This window comes from Eschrichtius robustus, chromosome 10 (genome assembly GCF_028021215.1).
Source record: "Eschrichtius robustus isolate mEscRob2 chromosome 10, mEscRob2.pri, whole genome shotgun sequence".
Lineage (NCBI taxonomy): Eukaryota > Metazoa > Chordata > Mammalia > Artiodactyla > Eschrichtiidae > Eschrichtius > Eschrichtius robustus.
This window is the reverse complement of record NC_090833.1, coordinates 49,333,709-49,359,334: the sequence shown is the minus strand read 5'-3', so window position 1 is coordinate 49,359,334 and position 25,626 is coordinate 49,333,709. Positions and strand designations below refer to the sequence as shown.

Genomic DNA, 25,626 nt, shown 5'->3' with positions numbered 1-25,626 from the left:
CTTTATTTGTGAACCTTCTCCCACCCACCCTAACCCCACCACCCCTGCTTCACCCTATCCTTTCCCGTAATTCCATTTTCTTAAACTTTTTTCTTTCTTCAGCTCATTTTGATTAGGTTTATCCTATGTCCATTATTATTCTTGCACCTGCTTTATGTTTGTCTTTTGAAGTCTTTTGATTTCTCCCTTTTCTTTCAAGATTGATTTCAATCTTTTTTCATTTTTTCCTTTTTTTGATTTACTGTAATGTTTATTTGTATTCTTTTCCTACCTTTCTTCATCCCATTCATTCTTACTATATGCTCTCTTAGCACTCCACTTAATTTTTTTAGCAAATATTTATTAATTCCTGTGACGTGACAAGCATCATTTTCACCTGGATGCTATATTTTGTTTTTCTCTTGAGCCATTTTACTTTTGTTTTTTCATTTTTATTTTTCATAACTGAGTTTCTTTTGGTTCTTTATATGTTTTTGAATCCCTTCTTTATTGAGAGACTAGAGGAGGTCCTAGTGTTAGAAGCCATTAGGATGTAAGTTTCAATAACAGGAAGGGATGGAAGACAGAGAGTCTGCCCTAGTGATAGAGATAAGTGCTCAGTGAGTATCACTGAGTTAATCATTATGTTGGTATTTACTATTTCTGAAGTTGTTTCAGAGGGCAAATTTTTTATTAATAGACCTGCCAAAGGGATTCAAAACTGTCTTTTTCATAGATTTGGTTTCTGCTTGTACCTTGATTTTAGTATTTGTGTTACTTTAAGCTAGGAGTGCATTAACTTCTCTTTCTTGAATTCATTACAAGGAATATGAAAATGTTCGTCAGGAATATGAAGAAGTAAAATTAGCTCGGGACCGAGCAAAGGATGAGGTCAGAAAACTTAAAGAAGGGCAGATTCCTATAACACAACGTATTGAAGAAACTGAAAGGCAGCGTCACAATTTGGAGGCTCGAATCAAAGAGAAGGTACTTTCCTGGCTCAATTTTGGATTTCCTGTATTTTATTTTAGCAAATACAAAAATATTTTGCAGGTCTTTTAAGATGTTTTGTAGATTTACTTGTTAACTTTAGTTCCTTAAGTTCTTTTACTAGGAATTCTACTACCACAGGTCTTTCAAGGTCCTAATCATCACTTGCTACCTTATAGGAGCTTGCTACTCTATAGAAATTCCAAGATATAAAAAGAGAAAAATGAAATGTGATTGTTTTTAATAACAGGAGGATCAGAGTAGTATTCCTAGAAACATTTAACTCCTTTTGTGAATTTATTATACATGCTTTGTAACTATATACCCATTTGGAGGAATGTAATATAAAAATCCTGATGTTTCTTGGAATAAATAATATAATGGCATATGGAATTTTCCCTATATTTTGAAAATGTAAATTTAAATTTTTTGTGATCATGGCTTTTAACGTTTAGGTGAGATTTTGGAGTCAGATATTGTTTTGAGAATGGACCCTGCAATTCTATATAATCGTTTCTAGGATAAAATAACATGAGGAAATAAATGTGAAGAGATACAGAAACATATGTATGCATATTGCTGCAGCTATTTGTAATATCTATATGAATAACCTTTCATAGATTTTCAAATAATTGTTGGTATTTTGGGTGATAATTATGAATTTAGTTTGAAAGAAATCATGGAAAATCATTGTGGGTAAACTTACATAGCAACTTAATATTTGGATGAGTGGGGTCACATAATTGCCTTGCTTGAATTTTTAACTAACTTCCCCTCTTCTGGTTCAATCTTACAGGCAACAGATATTAAGGAGACATCTCAAAAATGCAAACAAAAGCAAGATGTTATAGAAAGGAAAGATAAACATGTAAGATCTTGTATTGAAATTTTTGTTATGTTAATTTGCCCTAACTTTTGTGTTCAGGTGTAGATTATGAGACACCTTCTTGTTTGGGAATTGTCTGAGATCCTCCTCATTCTCTATTTCTTAATCTGTGAGGGGAACTAAGCTTTGGAAGTATAGCACTTGCACAGAGGATAAATGGGGAAAATGGCTCTAAACTACTCATAGGTATGCATTATAGGGTGCAATAGATATGTATTTAATAGGGTGATGGTAAAATTGGATTTAGTTATCTTAATAGCAGAAATTAAATTATAAGGGATTTATTCTGTTGTTTGTTTATATTAAGAGTTGGGTATTTAAAAAGCTGATTATAAATTCATTGTGCATGGATGGGACTTGATGACAAAATTATTTTAGGATAATTGGGCAAGAAAGTGGGCTTTTTAGCTAACGGATCCCCAAATGTATCTGGAGTTCTGTTCTCCAGGACCATTCAGAAACTAAAGTTTGAATTACCTTTCTTAGGGATAGATGCATGTCTTGAAGCATTCCTGGTGTTTAAAGCATGACGTTAATCTCTCAGTTTTCAGCCTCACCCCTTTTCCTATGCCTTTATCTTCAAGTTCCAATCCTCTTTCATTTAACTTCTCCAGAGAATAAACCTCACATTTTCATGACAGAAGCTTGCTTGCTAGCATTAGTGCTCAAGGTGTGTGCATAGAGGTGGTGTGAAGGCATTGGGGTAGGAGGCTAGTGTAGGGTTGGTAGGGGTAATTCTCTATGTGGGGTGTGTGTGTGTCTCTCTCTTTTTTTTTTTTTTTTAATTTACCTTGGAAGGCTCAACAATAATGTATTTATAGCAAAATCTCCTTTCTCTAAATCCCTCTAAAGTATGTACAGGGCAGTCACCATTGTATACAAATAGCTGGTGGAGAAATAGAGACTCCACAAAATTAAACGACTTGCAGAACTGAGAAGTAGCTCCCAGTGCCGCACTCTACTTTCCCCAGTATAAAATAACATTTTCCATAAAAATCTTACTTAATATGTAATGTCTTTATACTTGAAATTTCCTAGTTCTAAGAGTCTCCAGGATATTTTTTTTTTAAGAAGAGTCAGTTCTTTTCTTGTTTCTTTCTCTTTCACTCACCCTTTACACTGTGGTTCCTATAATAGGCTGCTAAATTAGTTGTCCCTCTACTACCTTTACTCTTCTGAATATTTATTGAACTCTCCAGTTATTGATGTCTCCTCCCTTACTCCTTTTGTCCTTGTGAGATTGAGCCCTTTTTGTTCCATTTCTGTTATTTAGTTAGAGTTTAGAAGGAAAAAGGCACAAAGATTCACCTTTAAAACCCCAAACGGGAATACTAAGTTGATAGGTTGTCTAACATTGAACCATCCTTGCATTTTGTCATAAATCTTACTTGGTATTTTAATACGTTCCTGGATTCAAATAGAAAATCTTGTTTTTAGGATTGTTTTGCACCATCTGAGATTGACCTAAAATTTTATTTTATTCCATCCTTAACTGGTTTTTTTTTAGTGTTATGCCAACCTTTTAAGTAGTTTAGTACTCCTAAAACCAATGTTTTCTTTTTTTCCCTTATCATAATTGCCAGTTTGTCACTTTTGTAAGTTCTTGAATTTTTAGCCTTTCTTAATTTTTAATACATTTTAGGGTATAAATTTTTTTTCTGGTTATCATTTGGTTATACATCTCATATGTGTGATATGTACTGTTTTTCTGTTTAAGATTTTATAATTCTCATTTAAATGTTTTTGTTTAAGCTTACATAGGAGTTCTTACTGTTTCAATTTACATGGATATGGAATTTTTAAGCTTTTTAAAAAATGTGTAGTTCCAGTTATATTGCTTTATGGTTAATAAATGTGGCCTTTATGACTTTATTTTAGAATTTTTGGAAACCTCTCTTGGACTTTTATATTTGGTTTTGTAGGTATTCTTCATATATTCAAAAAGAATGTATTCTGTCTTTAGGGGTGGTTTTTTATACATGTAAATATAGATATATAGCTATATATATATCAGGCTTACTATAATTATGCAAATGTTCTACTTATTTCTTTTTCTTACCAACCTGACATCCATTTTAAAGTATCAATACCTTCTTCTGTGAATGTAGATTTGTCTATATTTCCTTGTAATTGTATTAGTTCTTGCTTTCTAGATTTTAAAGCTTTATTGTTTGTTCTTTCTGCATCATGTTTTTATTTTATCTGCTTAAAATAACATATGCTGGGTTTTGCTTTGTAATTTTTTCAATTTGGTGTGAGAGACACTTTTTCATACAGTAAAGGAGTTTAACCAGTTCACATTTACCATTGTTTTCTACTTCCTATGCTTTTTGTTTGATTCTTCCTATTGCCCTTTCTACTTTCTGCTGCTGTTGATTAAGGTTTTCTTATTCCATTTTTTTTCCCTAAAGTTATATATTCTAAGCCTATTCTACTGATTACTCTTAAAGTTTAAATAACATATTTTTCTTAATAAAAAAAGTTAATCAGTATTTTCATTCTATTTAATTAAGATCAGAATCTTAGCAGGCTTTTATTTCTTTTTTTCTCCACTTCATGCCAGTGTCATCAGAAATTTTACTTGTCAGTTTTTTAAGATGTTATTTTCTACTATCTGTATTTATTTAGACTTAATAATATATTTATTGACTTATTTGATCATGTTACTGCTTATATCACACTTCTTATGATTCTTTCTTTTGAAGAGGTAGGAATTTGGGGGGTTTTTTTCTTACTGGCTATCTTCTGTAGGTGTTTTAGAGACGTTCTTTGGGTGATAAACTTTCTGAGTCCCTGTATGTTGCAAACTATCTTTTTTGCAGTTACTATGGAATATTAATATGGCTGGATATTGGATTCTAAATTACAAATTTCTTTTTCCTTAGCACTTTGACAGTCTGCCTCAGTGTCTTCCTGGGTCTAATATAGTTGGCCCTCCATGTCCATGGATTTTGCATTCGTGGATTCAACCAACCACTGAGCAAAAATATTTGGGAAAAAAAAATATTCCAGAAAGTTCCAAAAAGCAAAACTTGAATTTGTTATACACCAGCAACTTTTTACATAGCATTTACATTATACTAGAGATGATTTTTAAAAAATTTTTTACATTTAATCTAATTTTGTTTATGTTTGCTTTGGGATGGGGAATAGATCACTCCGTAAAAGCATACAGTAAAAACAAAGTATGTCTTATGTACAGCTTTAAAACTACAATAATGATGTACCTTTGCATCCCATAATGATGCGTGTAGGTTGTATGCAAATACTATGCCATTTTATGTAAGAGACTTGAGCATCTGTGGATATTGGTAGCTGTAGAGGGTGGGGGGAATGGAGAGGTGCTGGAACTAATCCTCTGAGGATACCAGGGGACAAGTGTATTGTTCCTGAAAAGTAGCAGATATGAGAGGTAGGCAGAGACTATGTTAGGTAGACCCTTGAAGAAAAAAGAAAGCAATTTGAATTTGATTGTAAATGCAGTGAGAAACTATAAGAAGGCTTTGGAAGTTTTTAAGCCATAGAGAAACAGTATTTCATATATTCTATTTATTTGTACATTTATTTATTTTTGGCTGTGTTGGGTGTTCGTTGCTGTGTGTAGGCTTTCTCTAATTGCAGCGAGCAGGGGCTACTCTTGTGTTAAATATTTTCTATTGTACCATTTTAATTCCCTTGTTCTTTTGCTGTGTATTTTTTGAGCTATTTTCTTAGTGGCTGCCTTTAGAATTACAAATAACATCTTAATTTATGATAATCTATTTCATATTAATATGAACTTGAGTAGTATACAAACTTTGCTCCCATATAGCTCCATTCCCTTCTCCTTCCTTTGTGTTATTGTCATACCAGTTACATTTTTAATCATTATAAGCCTATCAACGTAGTTTTATAATTATCTCTTTATATAGTTTCATTTTTGTGGCAATAATTGTGTGATTCTCTGACGCCAACTTTGTGTCCTATAGTTCATTTCAGTTCTGATACTAACTACTTGGAATTAAAGCAGATTCTACAATTTCATGGCTCAGTCTCACAAGACAGTCCTGGCTTTACATGCCAGTCTCAATTCCCCAGACCTCAGATTTCCTACTCTTCTCTCTGACTTCACTACAAATTCAGGGATTCCCACAACCCCCCTCCACCGCCAACATCAGGTTCAGTATTTGCTAGAACGACTCACAGAACTCAGGAAAATGTTATGCTTAACAATTACCAGTTTACCATAAAGGATACAACTCAGGAACAGCCAAATGAAAGAGGTGCATAGCACAAGGGTATGGGGGGTTATAGTAGTGCAGAGCTTCTAATCCCTTTCTGGGTGCACCACCTTCCCACCATATGGACATGTTCACTAACCCAGAAGCTCCATAACCATGTTGTTCAAGAGTTTTATTGAGTTTCATTACCTGGATATGACTGATTAAAATTATTGGCTGTTGGTGAGTGAGGTCAATCTGCAGCCTCTCTCTACTCCTTGAGGGCAGGGGGTGAGGCTGAAAGTTCCAACCCCTTAATCATGTGGTTTGTTCTTCTGGCAATCAGTCTCTATTCTGAAGCTGTGTAGGGGCCCTGCCAAGAGTCATCTTATTAGCATAAAATCAGGTATCTGCAAAAGGGGCTTAGTGTGAATAACAAAAGACACTTCTGTCACTCAGGAAATTCTAAGGTTTTTAAGACCTCTGAGTCAGGAACTGGGGACAAAGACCAAGTATATATTTTTTATTATACCACAACAGTTGTCTTTTATATCAGATAGGAGAAAAGAAGAGTTACAAACAACAGATACATTTTTACTATCTCTTATTTACATATGTAGTTACCTTTACTGGTGCTCTTTATTTCTTTGTGTAGATTCAAGTTACTGTCTAGTGTCCTTTCATTTCATTCTGAAAGACTTGCATTAGTATTTCTTGTAGGGCAGGTCTGCTAATGATGAATTCTACCAATATTTGTTTATCTGGGAATGTGTTAAGTTTTTCTTTGTTTCGGAGGGATAGTTTTGCTGGGTATAGAATTCTTGGTTTTCTTTCAGTACTTTGAATATAACATCCCACTGCCTTCTGACCTCCATGGTTTTTGATGAGGAATCAGCTGTTAATCTTATTGAGGATCCCTTGTACATGATGAGTTACTTTTTTCTTGCTTTCAAAATTCTCTCCTTTTCTTTCAGCAGTAAACTATGAAATTTCTAGATGTGAGTCACCTTTGGTTTATCCTGCTTGGAATTAATGGAGCTTCTTGGATGTGTAGATTAATGTTTTTCATCACAATTGGGAAGCTTAGGGTCATTATTCTTCAGATATTCTTCCTGCTTCTTTCTTTTTCTTCTCTCCTTCTGAGACTCCTATTACACATATTTTGATATATTTAATGGTGTCCTACATTCTATTTCTTTTTCTTTTTCTTTTTTTCTGTTCCTCAGACTGAATACTTTCAATTGAGCTATCTTCAAGCTCACTTAATCTTTGCTTTGCATGTTCAAATCTGCCATTGAGCTCCACTAGTGAATCTTTTATTTCAGTTACTGAACTTTTCAACTGAGAATTTCTACTTGACTCTTTTTTTATAATTTCTCTCTCTATTGATATTCTCTATTCAATAAGACATTGTTCTCTTACTTTCTTTTCCTTAGACATGTTTTCCTTTAGTTCATTGAACATATTTAAAATAGCTGTCTTAAAGTCATTATTTTGTAACTATTTCTGAGCTTCCTCAGGGACATTTTTTGTTGACTGCTTTTTTTCCTGTGTATGGGTTATACTTTCTTGTTTTGTTGACTGTGTTTTAATTTTTTGTTGAAACTGTAAAGTTTAAATAGCAGGATGTGGCAACTCTGAAATCAGTTGTCCTCCTTTCACCCAGGCTTGTGTTATTTTTGTTTGCTGATGATGTTGTTGCTGTTTTTTTTTTTTTAATTACTTTCCTAACTCTGTGAATTCTGTTTTCTTTGTCATACGTGACTACTAAAGTCTCTGCTCAGTTAGTTAGTGGTCAGCTAATTATTGGATAGGCATTTTCTCAAATGACTATAATGTCTCCCAATCTAGTATGTCTCCCAGTCTTTGTTGAGGGTCTCTGAATGCATGTTGGTTCACACCTTCAACACTCAGCCAGGCATTGTTTTCACTTTCCACCAAGATTCTGTCCTCAAATACTCCCTGAATTGTTGAAAGCTTTGGTTAACTTCCAGTGCTAGTTTACAACTCTGTTTCAGCTTTCACTTCCTGTTTGCACAGAATGTTGTGAGAGATAAGGGCCTCCTCAGGTCTTTCTAGGGCATGCATACAGCCTTGGCCATGCACAGTCCGAACTCAAGCATGCATATGGCCTTCTAGATTCCCAGGAGCTACCAAAACTTCCTATGGGCATCGTATTCTCCAGCTTTTTCTTTTTAAATTTTTTGGTTAGCTTATTGTTTGCCACACTTATCTCACACCAGGCAGCTCTGTTGTTAACCAATTGCCACTGATTGTTTTTGGCAGCTTCCTCCAAGGAAAAGGGTCTTTTGCAGTGTGCAAGCTATGGAGTCAGGTCAAATGAAGACAAGGCTTGCAAGTAAGGTTTTCCTGGAAACTGCCAGACAGATCAGATAACGATAGTTCTCTGAGACTGAGAATGTGAAAGTTCTCTAACTTTGTGATCTCTCCCATAGCTCCTAGGCTGCTGATTTCACTATGACTGTGGGCTGTTGGTTTTCAAGGCTGCCAAGGAACTGAGGAGAGGGGAATAGGAATAGGGCAAGTTCAAAACACCACAAAGCTTGTTGTTTTTACCAAGATTCGAGCATTTTTCTTGAGTAAATGCCCTCCGGCTTGTTGAAAAGCCTTTGGTTAAATTCCAGAGTTCTGAAAGAGTTAATTTTGATAATTTTTGTCAATGTTTTCATTACTTTTCTGGAGGAGAGGATTTTCAGAGTTCCTTTGCCATTCCTGTTGACAGCCAAAAAAATCTCTTCTATATCTACAGAAAAATGTTGCTAGGATTTTAATGGGACTTGCATTAAACGTATGTCAATTTGGGGAGAATTGAAATCTTTACTATGTTGAACCTTCCAAACTATGAACACGGTATGTCTCCATTTATTTAGATCTTTGATTTTTTTCCATCAACATTTTGTAGTTTTCAGCATATAAGTTCTCTATGTTTTGTTGGATTATACCCAAGTTTTTCTTTTGATTTTTCTTTTTCTCTGTTCCTTATTTTTTTAATGGTTTACTTGGGGTGTTTCTTTATAAGCAGTCATGTCATCTACAAATGGAGACAGCTTTATTTCTCCCATTCTGATTTTTATGCCCTTTATTTCCTTTCTTGCCTATTGCACTGGCTAGAAGTTCCAGCACTGTGTTGAATAAGAATGGTTAGAGTGGACATCCTTGCCTTGTTCCTGGTCTTAGGAGGAAAGCATTCATTTTTTCACTATTGAGTATAATGTTAGCTGTAGGGTTTTTTATAGATGAGGAAGTTCAGGAAGTTCTGCTCTATTCCTGTGTTTCTGAGAATATCATGAGTGAGTGTTGGATTTTGTCAGATGCTTTTTCTCCATATCTATTGATATGATCATGCACATGTTCATTTTTAGCTTGTTAAAATGATGGATTACATTTATTTTTGAATATCAGATCAACCTTGCACTTCTGAAATAAACTCTGCCTGGTTATGGTGTATAAGTTTATAACTCCTTTTCCATATTGTTGAATTCTGTTAGCGAACATTTAAAGGATTTTTGTGTCTATCTTCAGAAGTGATATTCTGTGGTTTTCTTTTCATACTTGTCTGCTTTTGGTATCAAGATAATAAGTAGCTTTTTAAAATGAACTGGGAAGTGTTCTCTCCTATTCTCAGTTTTGGAAGAGATTGTGTAGAATTTGTGTTAATTCTTCTTTATATATTCTGAATAATTCTCAAATAACACTATCAGGGTCTGGAGATTTGTTTTTGGAGTTTTGAAATTATGAATTCAATTTACTTAATAGTTACAGGGCAATTCAAATAATCTATTTCATATTGGTTGAATTGTGGTAATTAGTGGGTTTTTTAAGGAATTGGTCCATTTTGTCTAAATTGTTAAATTTATGTGTGCATAAATTCTCTTATTATCCTTTGGATGTCAGTAGGTTCTATAGTGATACTGTTAACCCTGTTTCATTCCTGATGTTGGTAATTTGTGTCTACTTTGTCTTTTTTTTTTTTTTTTTTTGGTGGGATATGAGGGTGGGGATCATTCTTGCTAGAGGTGTGTTAATTTTATTGTTTTTTACAAAGAACCAGCTCTTTGCTTCATTGGCTTTTCTCTGTTATTTTTCTAATTTCATTAAGGTCATTCATATTTTTATTACTTCCTTTCTTCTGCTTGATGTGGGTTTGTTTTGCTCTTTTTCCAGGTTCTGCTCAGATTATTGATTTGAGACTTTTCCTCTTTTCTTGTGTGTATGCACTTAATGCTATAAGTTTTCCTCTCATCACTGCTTTACCTGTGTCCTGCAAATTTGGATATGTTGTATTTTTATCTCTGTTCACTTTGATTTTTTTTTTTCCACTTTTCTTGAGGTCACAATTTGTTTATCCATTCATCTGTTGATGGACGTTTAGGTTGTTTCTGGTTTAGGGCTATTACCAAAAAATGCCGTGAGTATTCTTGTACAGGTTCTTATGTAATATAACATATGCTCTCATTTCTTTTGGATAATTTCCTAGAAGTGACTATCATAGGTGTACATATAACTTTTGAAGGAATTGCCAAACTGTTTTATTAGCAATTGATTATTGCTAATTGACCAAAATGATTATTAGCAATTTTTTGTAGTTGTAATTGATAAAAGTTGACTTGTGATTACTTAGAATTATTTTAATGATTCTTCACCATAAATAATTTGAGAAACACTGCTTGGAGTAGCCCTGGAGGGGTAGATTTAGGTAGCTACAAGAACTCTCCTTACATTGTATAAGATAAAGCAGAGTGAGTACAGATGGAGGTAGGTTGATGGTTTTGAAAGGAGGAAAAGTACTCTGATCAGAGTACTCTGATTTTAACACTGCTGTTAATGAAATATGAGACAGGGTCATTAGCTGGGTGAGTAGAGAGCCTTTAGCAATATAAGATTGAGGAAGGAGGAAAAGATGTGAATTCATCTCAGAATGAGAGCATACATTTATTAGAAAAATGTAGTAGGTTTTTCTGAGAGTTCTGAGTGCCTGTTTAAGTTTTGTGGCCATAAATTTGAAGTAAGACCTGTTTTCAAGAGTTTCTCCTATTAGTTCAGTTGTTTAGATACAGATAAATAGAAAGTATATATTTAGGTTTAATAAGGACTAAGCTTTTTCCTTGCTAATGTGACATAGGAATGGTGGAGGGTCAAGAGGCTTTTGCAAGGGAGTGATTCTAGAGTTGTGGAACCTCAGCCAGTTAAGGAAAGAAATGAGGGGGATGGTGGATTGTGAAAAGGTAGTAGGGTCAGTGGATTACAGGACCCTATGCAGTCAAAGGATAGTTGCAGTAGGAAGACCATAGTAAGTAAAATGTAAGGAAAGGAGATGGTGATCAAAGAGGAGGATTGTGGAAATAGTTTTCAGAGGTGGTATGATTTTTGGTGATCTACATGATCTAGTCAGAGATATAACTATAGATATAATCTAACATAACTGTAGGAGAAGGTGGCTGAGGTGGTGTTTAGGAAAAGACAGTTGAAGAAGTCAAGGAACACAGAGGCCAAAGAGTTAGACTGGTTTTCTGTATGTATGTTGGAGTTCCATTATGGCCAGCATAATGATGGAGAGAAAGACAGTGAGTCAGGTGCTAAAGGCATCAATGAATGAAGAGGGTGAGGAAAGACTTTGAGGAGGGTAGTTAACATAGCAAAGGTAATGGGTGGTAAAGTCTGATCATATGATCTTCAAAGATCTGAAGTGAGGCTCAATTAACGGAGGAAGTAGTACAGCGGAGATTGATGAGGATACCCTCCCCACTTCTGAGTCCTGAAGTGCTCTGAAGAATTATGGCAGGAAAAGGTCACCATTTGAAAGGTCTCTAGGGAGAAGTATCTTCCAATAGCCAAGTTTTAGGTAGAACAAGAAGAGAGAACATTCAGAGAAATTGAAGATAGAGAGCAGTAATGGGGATGGTATCCTAGCGAACATGCATGATCCAGGAGGCTTGGACTTACTGTGCCTGAGCTAAACATGGGTGTGATGGAATTAGTTAGTTACGGTAGTTTCTTGGATGAAGGTGGCAAATGAGTTAAAGTTAGAACTCAGAAAATTTAGCTAGAAGGACATGGGACCATCAAGCTGCTTTTCAGTTTTTCAGGTCAACATCAGACAAAGACCTCTTGGTATAAAATTTCTTCAGCAGCCCAGTGATTTTTGGTAGCTTGGTGGTCTCTATTCTGCTGGGATTGTAGAGGTTATATTTGTTAAATTTCTTGTCCCTTTTTTATGGACTTGGACTTCCTCATGTGTTTGGTGATTCTTAATTCTCTCTCTGTCTCCCATGACATGCCAGTTTATTCTTCTAAAAGCCTTGGACTTCATGGGTTTCCTGGCTGAACACTGTGGCTTCTTGTCTGCTTCCTTCTTCTGGGCCCATTGAACATTGTTAATTTTCAGTCACACACACACACACACACACACACACACAATCTTAATTTTTTCAAACATAATATTTTATCTTTCACTTCTGCATGTTTGTTATAGGAGAGGGGATTTTGGCATGTATTCAGTTCATTATCTTGATACTGTCAAAGCTAAACTTTTAGAAAAGAAAATTGATTACAACCCAAATTTCCAACAGTAGGGAATGGGATAAAATGTGGTATATCCATATAAAAGAACATTATGCAGGTATTAAATTTTTGTTTTGCAAGGACATGGAGGTAATGAGAAACTGCTCTCAATAAATTTTTAGTGATGCCATTTGCTAAAACGTATATGCTCTATTGATGGATATAGGCTGGCATTAAAATGTAAATGTTTAAGGACCTTAAGATTTTAGGTGTTTTTTATTTGTTTTAAGTTTCTATATTTTCTATAATGGATGTGTTGTAAATATACATTTATAATGGGGAGGAAGAGGGAGTAAATTTGACTTGGAAAGAAAGGTTACTAATAAGCAAATTATGTGATACGTTAACCTTATCTCATTTAACACAAAATTCTATTTTTGCAAAAAATAAATTGGGTGTATGCATCTGTGTCTTGAAGAAAATCATAACTCTGTTTTAGGTAGACCATGTATGGTTTTGATAAAAATTCCACTGGCAAGTTGCATGATCTGGTTTTTTTTTAATGATTTACCCTGAATATAAACATACAGATTGAGGATTAAAATCTTAAAATACTAATTTGAAGTGCTAGTAGAAAATAATTTAATTGAAAGAAAATAGTTTATTGTGGTTTTAAATTAGTAGAGTGACATAATCTTCATCATCATTTCTATTGCTGCTTTATTGAAAGTCTGTGGTATACCATGTGACTGTTTTCAGTTTTATGATGTATAGTATGTGAAATCTTCCTATAAATATTTAGAAATCTACTGATTGGCTTTATAAATATTTTGTTTATTTAGCAAATATTTACTGAATGCTAACTATATGCTAACCACTGCTCTAGGTACTTGGAATGTATTGCTGAACAAATAAAGAGACAGGTAGTCTGGTAGGAGTAACAGTTTAATTCTAATAGGATACCTTTTAATGAGGAAAAAACCCATGTTCTTAGATTGTTTGCATTTTTAAAACTGTTTTACTATAAAAGCCTAATAAACCAGGAGAAAAAACAATCTCCAGTGCTAACCTGCTTTTGTTTTATTAGATTGAGGCGCTTCAGCAGGCTTTAACAGTAAAACAAAATGAAGAGCATGATCGACAGAGGAGAATAAGTAATACCCGCAAAATGATAGAAGATTTGCAAAGTGAACTGAAGACCACAGAAAACTGTGAGAACCTTCAACCCCAAATTGATGCCATTACAAATGATCTGAGACGAGTTCAAGATGAAAAGGCATTATGTGAAGGCGAGATAATTGATAAGCATAGAGAGAGGGAAACTCTAGAGAAGGAGAAGAAGAGTAAGTTTTTTTAAACTTATAGTGAAGACATGTTTATAAAATGGATATATGTCTCTGTTGATGGGCTTTCTTCTTCCCTGATCATGTGTCTAAGTGTTCATGTCTGCTTGTTGAGGAAGCTCAGTTCAGTTCTTCCATTTTAGTGTCTTAATTACCTATATCTATTGTGTAATGATTTGCCACGAGCAGACCATTGTCTTATGTCAGATTATGGCAGTTGATTTAATTATCTAAAACTACTTTATTTTCTTTTCTTTACAGTCACTCACTTTTCTGTTATTTCTCAGGTCAAATTTACGCTCTTCATTCTAGCCTTCATAACCTTCCATTAGCTTTGCTCCTTGAAGCCTGTCCAATTTCATCTTTTTTTTTCTCTGCTGTAGACCATGTGGCTAGATCTATAGCATTATTCAGTTAGAGGAGATCTTACATTCTGTCTGCTCAGTATATATGACTAAGGTCAGTTATTAAAAAAATTTGTTTATATGTTTAGCAAAATGCTACATGTATGGTTTAAAAAAAATAATAACACTAGACAAGAAGGGTAGCCCAGTGCCTTTCCAACTTCCAGACCCACTGTCAAGAGTAAGCACTCTTAACTATTTCAGTAATTTTTTCTAATAGTCTTTCATATATCTTAATCATATTTTTATTTCACCATGGCTTGGTTAATCAACTTTAGATATCATCTTTTAATATTTTGTTGCTTTAGATGTGGATTTCAACTCATGATACCTCCCCTACCTATTATGGTAATTCCTCAAATGGGATTATTATATTAATATTAGTAATCATTAACATTTATTAATGTTGATTTATTACCAATAATATTCTTACTTTTTTTTGTCATTTAACATTTGTTGATAATGCTTGAATGCACATTTCTAAGCTAAAAATACTGGTACTCCTAGCCTTCCTTTTTACTTTCCTCCCTTTAATTCTTTAATATGTACTCTGGGTTTTATAGTTTAAAGGCTGAAAACATATTTTATTGAGAACCATAATTAAGTTTTATATGGTCTGTTTATGGGTTAATTCTAATAGCTAGAAATATTAAGTATTATTTATGTTATTACAACAATAAAACAATAAAACTTGTTCACAGCAGAGCCGAGTAGTGCATTATGATCTAATTTCTGTTCATTGATAATTTTTTTTTAGGATTTTAATTTACCATTTTTTAGAAACACCATTTACTTTAGCATTTCCTTAAATTGGGAAAAAAAATTATCAGGCATTCTCTTGAGTTCTGAGACCTTCCATCCTCCTCCCATCTAAACTGATTGTTCTCAAGGTCTCCTGTATGGCTTGTTACCTGGGACTTGTCTCACACCTTTTCTGTGTTGGATAAAAAGCTATTCCTGAATTCTGTGTCTTCATTTTTCTTAAATTACTTCCTTGTTCTGTAAGAGTACATATTCACATAACCTCCTAAGAAGAGATATTTGGGAATTAATTTGAGTCTTTGCATCCCTGAAAAACCTTTACTTCATTATCCCCTTTTTTCGTTTTCATTTTATAAAAATCTAGCTTGAAAATAATTTTTCTTTCAGAATTCTGAAGGCCTATTGCCATTGTCTTTTGATAGGAAATCTAGTGTTTTCTCATTATTTTGTATGTGACCTATTTATTTTTGATAGTTTAAAGATCATCTTTTATCCCAGGTGTTTACAAATTTAAGAATGATTTGTCCAGGGTGGGTCTTTTTCACTGTGTTGGGTACTTGCTGAGTGGTGTTTATAACCTTTAGATCTAAGATATTCTTTTATGTTATTAATAGATTATTTCGCTAATTAAAGTTTTCAGAGGAATAATGCTTTATTTTCCAATTTTAGGTGTGGATGATCATATTGTGCGTTTTGACAATCTTATGAATCAAAAGGAAGATAAGCTGAGACAGAGATACCGTGATACATATGACGCTGTTTTATGGCTGAGAAATAACAGAGACAAATTTAAGCAAAGAGTCTGTGAACCCATAATGCTCACGGTAAGAAATTTGTTCATCTTAGTAGTATCTGTTAGTTTTATTATTGTAATCATTGTAGGTTTTGTTGTTTTAAGAATTCTTAGTCTTATTAACACCCTGCTTTTCCATTAGTAGACTTGTGACATCTGGTATGCTGCTGAATCCATACATGTGCTTTTTAAAGGGTCCTTGATAATAAACCTATGAACTTTTTCTTGATAGAAGTATGAAACTGGCAACTTATTGACCAAGAATCATGTGTAAACTTGGTTAGCTGCTTTCCTTCTGGCAATTGCTATTCTTCGGTTACAACAGGCAATATATTAAATGCTGCCAAAGGGGTAGAAAACTGCTATAAATAAATACAGTTGATATGGAACACCTGACAGGATAGACAACAAAATCATCTGCTACAAAAATAAAGCATTCTGAGGATTCTGAGAATGAAACCAACAATTTATTGACCTTATAAACATTTGATAAGTCTTATTAATGATCATGAGTCATCAAGAATAGGGCAAGCTGTATTTAGTAAATCGTTTAATGAAATGTGGGTGTGGATTTACTAGGAGGATTTCCATCTAAAATATTTTAAATGGTAAGTTGGGCCATGAGAAGGAATGAAAAAGTAAAAACCACATTCTTTGCTAATGACATGTTTTATACACACGCACACGCACACATACACACACATACACACACTTAAAACCCCAAAATAATAAAAGGATTATTTTTGCTAGATGATTTTTTTTTTTTTTTTTGGAAAGAATTCACTGTAGATCCTTGTAGGATTCATGAAAAGTTCTGTATTCTGTAACTCCTGTTTATATTATGCTTTATTCAAAATCATTTCATATAGTTTGCATTATATTAGCAAAATTAGTGTGCATAATACTGTATTCTCTCCTTGCTCAGGTATGAATTATTAGAATATTTTTGCTTGATCAAGAAGGGAATACCTATTTTGGATGCAGACATTACTGTTTTGATTAATTCAGTAAAGAAGAAATACTGTGACCCTTAGTATTATAAATTAGAATGCAAGTGTAATTTTTCAACAGACTTTTATTAAAATGCTAACCTCAAAACAGTACTTCTAGTCTTTATTTGATTTGTCATCCTCTTGTCACTTGATTTCCTGATAGTAGCCTATCACCAAGTCAGATTACTAGCTGGCATATATTTACTTTTTGAATTACATTTGAGTCTGAGATAAAGGGAGATACTCTGTTATTTTACCCTTCCTGGAACAACCTTTTACTTTTCCGACCACCTTCTTCCAACTGTATCCTGCCCATACACTTACCTAACCCTTCAAAATCTAGTTGAAATGCGTTGTACCACCTCCATAGGCCTTTAAAATGTTGCCATAGGTCTGTATTTACTAATATAAAGGGACATTTATGATATGTTAATGACTTATAAAACAGATTACAGGATAGGATATGTAGAAAGATTTCATTTTTAAAAATTGTGAAACAGGAGTCTGCCATCAACCACCAGAACATCTTGGAAAGCTACACCTCCTATGTCTACCTGTCTATGTCTTACTACTTTGTAAAGACGTGGCTCTGAAGAACTTTGCCAGATATTCTCTTCACCAATCTCATGAGGAGAAGGAGCTCGCTAAGAAGCTGATGAAGGTTCAGAACCAACAAGGTGGCCAAATCTTCCTTCAGGATATCAGGAAACCAGACAATGAATGCAATGGAGTGTGTATTACACTTGGAAAAAATTGTGAATCAGTCACTATTGTAAATGCACAAACTGACCAATGACAAAAATGACCCCTACTTGTGTGACTTCTCTGAGACTCATTACCTAAACGAGCAGGTGAAATTCATCAAAAAATTAGATGACCGTGTAACCAACTTTTACAAGATGTGGGCCCCAGAATCTGATATGGCAGAATGTCTCTGATAAATGCTCCCTGGGGGAGAGTGATAATGAGAGCTAAGTCCTATGCTGGCTTATCCATAACTATAAAAAAAGATGACTTCCTATGGTGATAATTGGGGTTACTTTACCCTTTCCGTAAGTTGTCGCAAACACCCACTTTATTTTTTTTTTCATTTGTACCATTCCTTACAACAAAGTATTGGGTTGGCCAAAAAGTTCCTTTGGGTTTTTTTTTTTTTTTTAAATATTTTATTTATTTATTTATTTATTTATTTATGGCTGTGTTGGGTCTTCGTTTCTGTGTGAGGGCTTTCTCCATTTGCGGCAAGTGGGGGCCATTCTTCATCGCGGTGCGCGGGCCTCTCACTATCGCGGCCTCTTCTTGTTGCGGAGCACAGGCTCCAGACGCGCAGGCTCAGTAATTGTGGCTCACCGGCACAGTCGCTCTGCGGCATGTGGGATCCTCCCAGACCAGGGCTCGAACTCGCGTCCCCTGCATTGGCAGGCAGATTCTCAACCACTGCGCCACCAGGGAAGCCCTCCTTTGGGTTTTAAGTAAAGATAAAAGACACATTTTTCATTTTCACCAATAACATTATTGAACAACGTATTCACCCTTTTGTTCCACTACCTTCTGCCACTTTTCAGGCGACTTCATAATTCCGTCTTCCCAAAACTTTATATCTTTTTGAGCGAAGAACTGTTCTAGGTGCCTTTTACAGTCTTCCAGGGAATTGAAATTTTTTCCATTAAGAGAATTTTGTAAAGACTGAAATAAATGGAAATCCAAAGGTGCAATGTCTGGTGAATATGGCGGATGAATCAGAACTTCCCAGCCAAGCAATAAGCATTTTTGCCTGGTCATCAGAGAAGCACGCCGTCTTGCGTTATCCTGATGGAAGATTATGCATTTTCTGTTGACTAACTCCGGACGCTTTTCGTCAAGTGCCGCTTTCAGTTGGTTGAATTGGGGGCAGTACTTGTTGGAGTTAATCATTTGGTTTTCCGGAAGGAGCTCATAATAGAGTACTCCCTTCCAATCCCACCATATACACAACATCACCTTCTTTGGATGAAGACCGGCCTTTCGTGTGGTTGGTGGTGGTTCATTTCACTTGCCCCACAGTGTCTCCTGTTCCACATTATTGTACAGTATCCACTTTTCATGGCCCATCACAATTTTTTAAAAAAATGGAACGTTTTCATCACATTTAAGTAGAGAATCACATGCAGAAATACGGTCAAGAAGGTTTTTTTCGCTTAAGTGGAACCCAAACATCAAAGCAATTAACATAACCAAGCTGATGCAAATGATTTTCAACACTTGATTTGGATACTTTGAGTATGTCGGCTATCTCTTGCTTGGTATAAAGTCAGTTCTCAATTAATGTCTCGATTTGATAGCTGTCAACTTCAACTGGTCTACCCGACTGTGGAGCATTGTCCAGCGAGAAATCTCCAGCACGAAACTTCGCACACCACTTTTGACACAGTCAATCAGTCATAGCACCTTCTCCATATGCTGCACAAATCTTTTTGGCATTTCAGTTGCGTTTCTACCTTTCTTAAAATAATAAAGCATAATATGCCGAAAATGTTGCTTTTTTTCTTCCATCTTCAATATTAAAATGGCTACACAAAGATTCACCAATTTTGATTTTTTTTAAAAAATACATGCTGGTATGACAGCTGTCACAATATAGTCTAACAAAGTTGTTTCGAAGTTAAAGACAACTAAGCGCTAGAGCCATCTTATGGAAAAACTAAATGAACTTTTTGGCCAACCCAATAACTTGTTACCAAAAAAATTGTGAAACAGTAGACATCTAATGTCTGTAGTGTTTATGTCTGGGGGATGGTATTTTATATGGCTTTGATTTTTTCATTTGTTTGCTTGTTTATTAGTTTTCCCATCTTTCTATACTGATCAATATTCTGTAATTTAAAATAATACCAACATTTATGACAAGCAGTCTACTGATTTTTTTTGTTGTATTATTTCTTTTAATCCACATTTAGTCCTTTGAGATATAGACTGTTTTACTCTACCTATTTTAGGATGAAGTAACTAAAGCTTTCAGAGATTAGGTGGTACTTGATTAAGGTCATACACAGGAATGGAAGTGACATCTGTCTGATCCCAGAGCCCTAGATCTTGAACTGTCTTAGTATCTTACATAGCACTGAGCCTCAAGTGCAAAAATGTCTAATTAAATGTCTAATCAAATGTCTAATTTGATTAAGTAATTAAGTTTATGCTCTAGTAGTACAAACCTAGGGTTTCTCTTGAAAGCACCCATAGTTATAATTAATCCATAGCAAGGTTTTTTCATTAGTTTCATAAAGTTTTATTTAGGCCTTTGTATTTTTATACTAATTAGTTTTTGCCATGTATAGCATGAATTCCTCTTAAAGATTAAGAAGAAAAATATTAAAAGTTTGGGGACAGATGAGAAATGTTTATACTCAGGTTACAATCTAACCCTATTTCAAATGTTTTCAGTGAGTTGACCAGAAAGGAACTTTTTATTTCTTCGACAGTATCAAAATCACTATGCGTTAGGTGCTGTTAAAGTCTTGGCTTTTGTTTTACTATGTCTTGGACAGTAAATTAAATAGCCGTTTTAAAATGTTGACTCTTCAATACCAAACTGTTCTTTTTTGGTCTGCCTTTTTCTTGAGGATTTATTTAACCTAATTAAATAAATCTAAGTTAAGTATAATTATGTTCTAGTAGTCAGTTTGGATTTCATGAAAATCAACTTTTATTTTCTTTTTGTTTTGTTTAGATCAATATGAAAGATAACAAAAATGCCAAATATATTGAAAATCATATTCCATCAAATGACTTGAGAGCTTTTGTGTTTGAAAGTCAAGAAGATATGGAGGTTTTCCTCAAAGAGGCAAGTACTGTAATATTTTAACTCACTTCACACTTAGCTTCCAGTGCTTGAGTTTTCAACCTCATTCTAGAGCAAAAAATGATAATGACCTATTTTACCAGCAGTAACTCTTGTGTAAAATCATTCAAATTTGCTAATTTCTTTTCTGTCTGTACCACTGAGGATTGAATTAGTTTTATAAGAGGAACAACAGCCTATAATTCCATCTTTAACATTTTTTGAAATTACCATTGGGAATTAATGTGAAGAGTAATTCTGTCACATTGTTTTAAGAGAAACATCATAATGATGAGACTTTGGTCTTGGGCATCCTTTTTGGAAATGTATTGGAATGAACTCAGTTTTTCTTTGGAGGGGAATATAATGTTGTAGCTTATTATAAATAAAAAACTTTAAAAAGAATGAGAATTCTATATCTGACTAGAAAAACACCACTGACCAAGAATATAAGCCACTGGAAGACAGCATGGCTTAGTTAAGAGTATAGATTCTACAGATAGGCTACCAGGCTTTGAATTCCGACTTTACTGCTGATTTCAGCAAGTTGACTAAATGTTTTGTGTCTTAACTTCTTCACTATAAAATGGAGATAATATCTACTTCAAAAGATGGTTGTGATGATTAAATAATTTATTAAATGAAAAAGTTTAGAACAGTGTTGGGCACTATTGTTTTTATTATATATTGTTATATATCTATATAATATATATTGTTAGCTATGTATGTTACTATCCTTGCCAGTAAGGTTTCTTTTTCCTTTTGCAATACGCCTTCTACTTTTTAAAAAGCCCTGGAAAGATGAGGTTTAGATTTTGTTTTGTTTAAACTTTTTCTAGTAAGTCTTAAGTGAGGACAGGACCATGAATCAGCTTAAGTAGTCCTCTATTTCTCTGGTACACAAGTGATTGGAAAGAATCTTTACTTTCTTTGACTTTTACTGTATTGCCCTCCTTCTGGTTTGGGAGTTGACAGGGAATGTGAATAAAAGATGACTGGATAAAAAAGTTGAATCTACAGAATTATAAAATGGTCTCCAAAAAGTTAAGCATTTGTGTTATTCAGAACTATTTAAGCCTAAACAGTGAGTTCTTGAACTGATGTCACTGAAGAAGTAGGTTACTTGGATTACAAGTCTATGAGACATGGCACAGTGTGAAGGGCCTGGAGTCAGGTGTAATTAGATGATTTCTATTTTGCAAATGGCCAGCTTAGCCTACACTGAGTAACTGGATTTGCCTCAAAAACTCATGCTTCTTCCTCTGTGCTAAGAATTTGAACCATATATTAATAATATGAAAGGTTCCTGGAAATTTGACTTTTTTTTTTTTTTCCTTATACTGTGACAACTTTCCATAGGGGCTCATCATTAGGACTAGAACTTCCTCTTACATGTATCACTTTTTGTGTGTATATTTTAAATTTTGAAATATATTGTATATAACCTCCTCCTGTAATTATATCTACTAGAGTACCATTTCCCATCCTTTAGTAACTTACAAACCTTCTTCATGGTGTTTGCCATTTCTGCATACTACCATGTACTACCATCACAATTTTTGCCATATCTGGGTACTAACTATATTATTATTTAAAATTTTTCTTTAAATCACTTCACTTCTTGTTACTGAAATGAAATATTCTGAAAGGAAGTATAATGTCATTACCAAATTAGAAAAACATAATTTACATTACAGTAAAGACAATAAAAGCAGTATTAGTAAATCCGAGATCTGTACTGTTGCTTCTCGAAAGCAGATGATATGATTTTTTTAAAAGGAGTTAATAAGGAGTTAAAGACATGATAACACCATATGTAACTTACTCATTGGTATGATTAGAAATATTGAAAGGGAATTGAAAAGGAAATTACTTTCTCATTGTGTAATTCAATTTTATTTAGTGTAGCCACCACTAAAACAGTAGATTTTTAAAACTTAAATGAATTCTGCATACTAGTATCATTGATACATTGACTCATGGCCAATATTGTTTCATCTATACCTCCGCTCCTCTATTTTTTTTAATAACTTATTTTGATATAACTTCAAACTTATAGAAAAGTTGCAAGAGTCATACATATGACTCCTATATACCTTTTACCCAGATTTACAATAATTATTTACATTTTGCCCTATTTGCTTTGTTTTTTCATTTTTTTAATTTTTAATTTATATTGGAGTATAGTTGATTAACAATGTGGTGTTAGTTTCAGGTATACAGCAAAGTGATTCGGTTATGCATACACATGTATCTATTCTTTTTCAAATTCTTTTCCCATTTAGGTTATCACAGAGTATTGAATAGAGTTCCCTGGGCTATACAGTAGGTCCTTGTTGGTTGTGTATTTTAAATATAGCAGTGTGTACATGTCAATCCGAAACTGCTAATCTATCCCTCCCCCCCGCCCTTCCCCCCTGGTAACCATAAATTCATTCTCTAAGTCTGTAAGTCTGTTTCTGTTTTGTAAATAAGTTCATACGTATCAATTTTTTTAGATTCCGCATAAAGCCATGTCATATGACATTTGTCTTTCTCTGTCTGACTTAATTCACTTAGTATGATAATCTCCAGGTCCATCCATGTTGCTGCAAATGGCATTATTTCATTCTTTTTAAGGGCTGAGTAATATTCCATTGTATATATGTACCACATCTTCTTTATCCATTCATCTGTCGATGGACATTTAGCTTGCTTCCATGTCTTGGCTATTGTAAGTAGTGCTGCAGTGAACATTGGGGTGCATGTATCCTTTCGAACCATGGTTTTCTCTGGATATATGCCCAGGAGTGGGATTGCTGAATCATATGATAGCTCTAATTTTAGTTTCTTAAGGAACCTCCGTACTGTTCTCCATAGTGGCTGTACCAATTTACATTCCCACCAACAGTGCAAAAGGGTTCCCTTTTTTCCACCCCCTCTCCAGCATTTATTGTTTGTTGACTTTTTGATGATGGCCATTCTGACTGGTGTGAGGTGATGTTTCTTTTTTTAAAATATATTTATTTGTTTATTTGTTTATTTTTGGCTGCATTGGGTCTTTGTTGCTGCGTGCGGGCTTTTCTCTAGTTGCGGCAAGCGGGGGCTACTCTTTGTTGCGGTGCATGGGCTTCTCATTGCGGTGGCTTCTCTTGTTGTGGAGCATGGGCTGTAGGCACGCAGGCTTCAGTACTTATGGCACGCAGGCTCAGTAGTTGTGGCTCGCGGGCTCTAGAGCACAGGCTCAGTAGTTGTGGCGCACGGGCTTAGTTGCTCCGCAGCATGTGGGATCTTCCTGGACCAGGGCTTGAACCCAGGTCCCCTGCATTGGCAGGCAGATTCTTAACCACTGTGGCACCAAGGAAGTCCTTTTTTTTTTTCTTTTGAGGTGATATTTCATTGTAGTTTTGATTTGCATTTCTCTAATAATGAGCGATGTTGAGCATCTTTTCGTGTGCCTCTTGGCCATCTGCAAGTCTTCTTTGGAGAAATGTCTATTTAGGTCTTCTGCCCATTTTTTGATTGGGTTGTTTGTTTTTTTTTTGATATTGAGCCACATGAGCTGTTTGTAAATTTTAGAAATTAATCCCTTGTTAGTCTCTTTGTTTGCAAATATTTTCTCCCATTCTGTGGGTTGTCTTTTCATTTTGTTTATGGTTTCATTTGCTGTGCAAAAGATTTTGAGTTTGATTAGGTCCCATGCTTATTTTTGTTTTTATTTCCATTACTCTAGGAGACAGATTGAAAAAGATATTGCTGCGATTTATGTCAAAGAGTGATCTGCCGGTATTTTCCTCTAAGAGTTTTATAGTATCTGGTCTTATATTTAGGTCTTTAATCCATTTTGAGTTTATTTATATGTATCTTGTTAAAGAATGTTCTAATTTCATTTTTTCATGTGTAGCTGTCCAGTTTTCCCAGCACCATTTTTTGAAGAGACTGTCTTTTCTCCATTGTATAGTCTTGCCTCCTTTGTTGTAGATTCATTGACCATATGTGCATGGGTTTATTTCTGGGCTTTCTATCCTGTTCCATTGATCTATATTTCTGTTTTTGTGCCAGTACCATACTGTTTTGATGACTGTAGCTTCTTATTGCCATTTTGTTAATTGTTTTGGATTTGTTTTTGTAGGTGTTTTTTCTTCCCTTCCTCTTTTTTTCTTTTGTGATTTGATGACTAACTGTAGTGTTGTGTTTGGATTCCTTATTCTTTTCTGCGTGTGTATCTATTGTAGATTTTCAGTGTGCAGTTACCACGAGGTTTTGGTATAGCATTCTGTGTATAAACAAGATCGTTTTCAGTTGCTGATCTTTTAATTTAAAATGCATTTCCAGTATCCTGCCTTTGTGCTCTCCTCATAATTGTTGGTTTTGATATCATATTTGTATGCAGATGATTTCCTGCCTTTACTGTATGTTTGCCTTTACCAGTGAGCTTTTCCATTCATAATTTTCTTGTTTCTAGTTGTGGCCTTTTCTTTTCCACCTAGAGAAGTTCCTTTAGCATTTGTTGCAAAGCTGGTCTGGTGGTGCTGAATTCTCTTAGCTTTTTCTTGTCTGTAAAGTTTTTGATTTCTCCATCGAATCTGAATGAGAGCCTTGCTGGGTAGAGTATCCTTGGTTGTAGGTTCTTCCTTTTCATCACTTTAAATATATTGTGCTACTCCCTTCTGGCCTGCAGAGTTTCTGCTGAGAAGTTAGCTGATAACCTTATGGGAGTTCCCTTGTACATTATTTGTTACTTTTCCCTTATTGCTTTTAATATTTTTTCTTTGTCTTTAATTTTTGTCATTTTGATACCATGTATCTTGGCATGTTCCTCCTTGGCATGTTTATCCTGCCTGGGACTCTGTGCTTCCTGGACTTGGGTGACTGTTTCCTTTCACATATTAGGGAAGTGTTCAGCCATTATCTCTTCTAATATTTTCTCAGGTCCTTTCCATCTCTTGTCTCCTTCTGG

General features: G+C 34.6%; 1 protein-coding gene across 3 annotated transcripts in view; it reads left to right on the top strand.

Annotated features, from left to right (window-relative positions):
• SMC5 (structural maintenance of chromosomes 5) overlaps positions 1–25,626 on the top strand; it is a 96,026-nt gene that overhangs the window by 35,450 nt on the left and 34,950 nt on the right. For all 3 annotated transcript variants that reach the window (XM_068552320.1, XM_068552319.1, XM_068552318.1), the window contains 5 exons: positions 805–966; positions 1,766–1,837; positions 13,664–13,919; positions 15,755–15,909; positions 20,577–20,690. In XM_068552320.1, the coding sequence (XP_068408421.1) occupies positions 805–966; positions 1,766–1,837; positions 13,664–13,919; positions 15,755–15,909; positions 20,577–20,690 (759 nt within the window). The remainder of the gene's footprint in view (positions 1–804; positions 967–1,765; positions 1,838–13,663; positions 13,920–15,754; positions 15,910–20,576; positions 20,691–25,626) is intronic.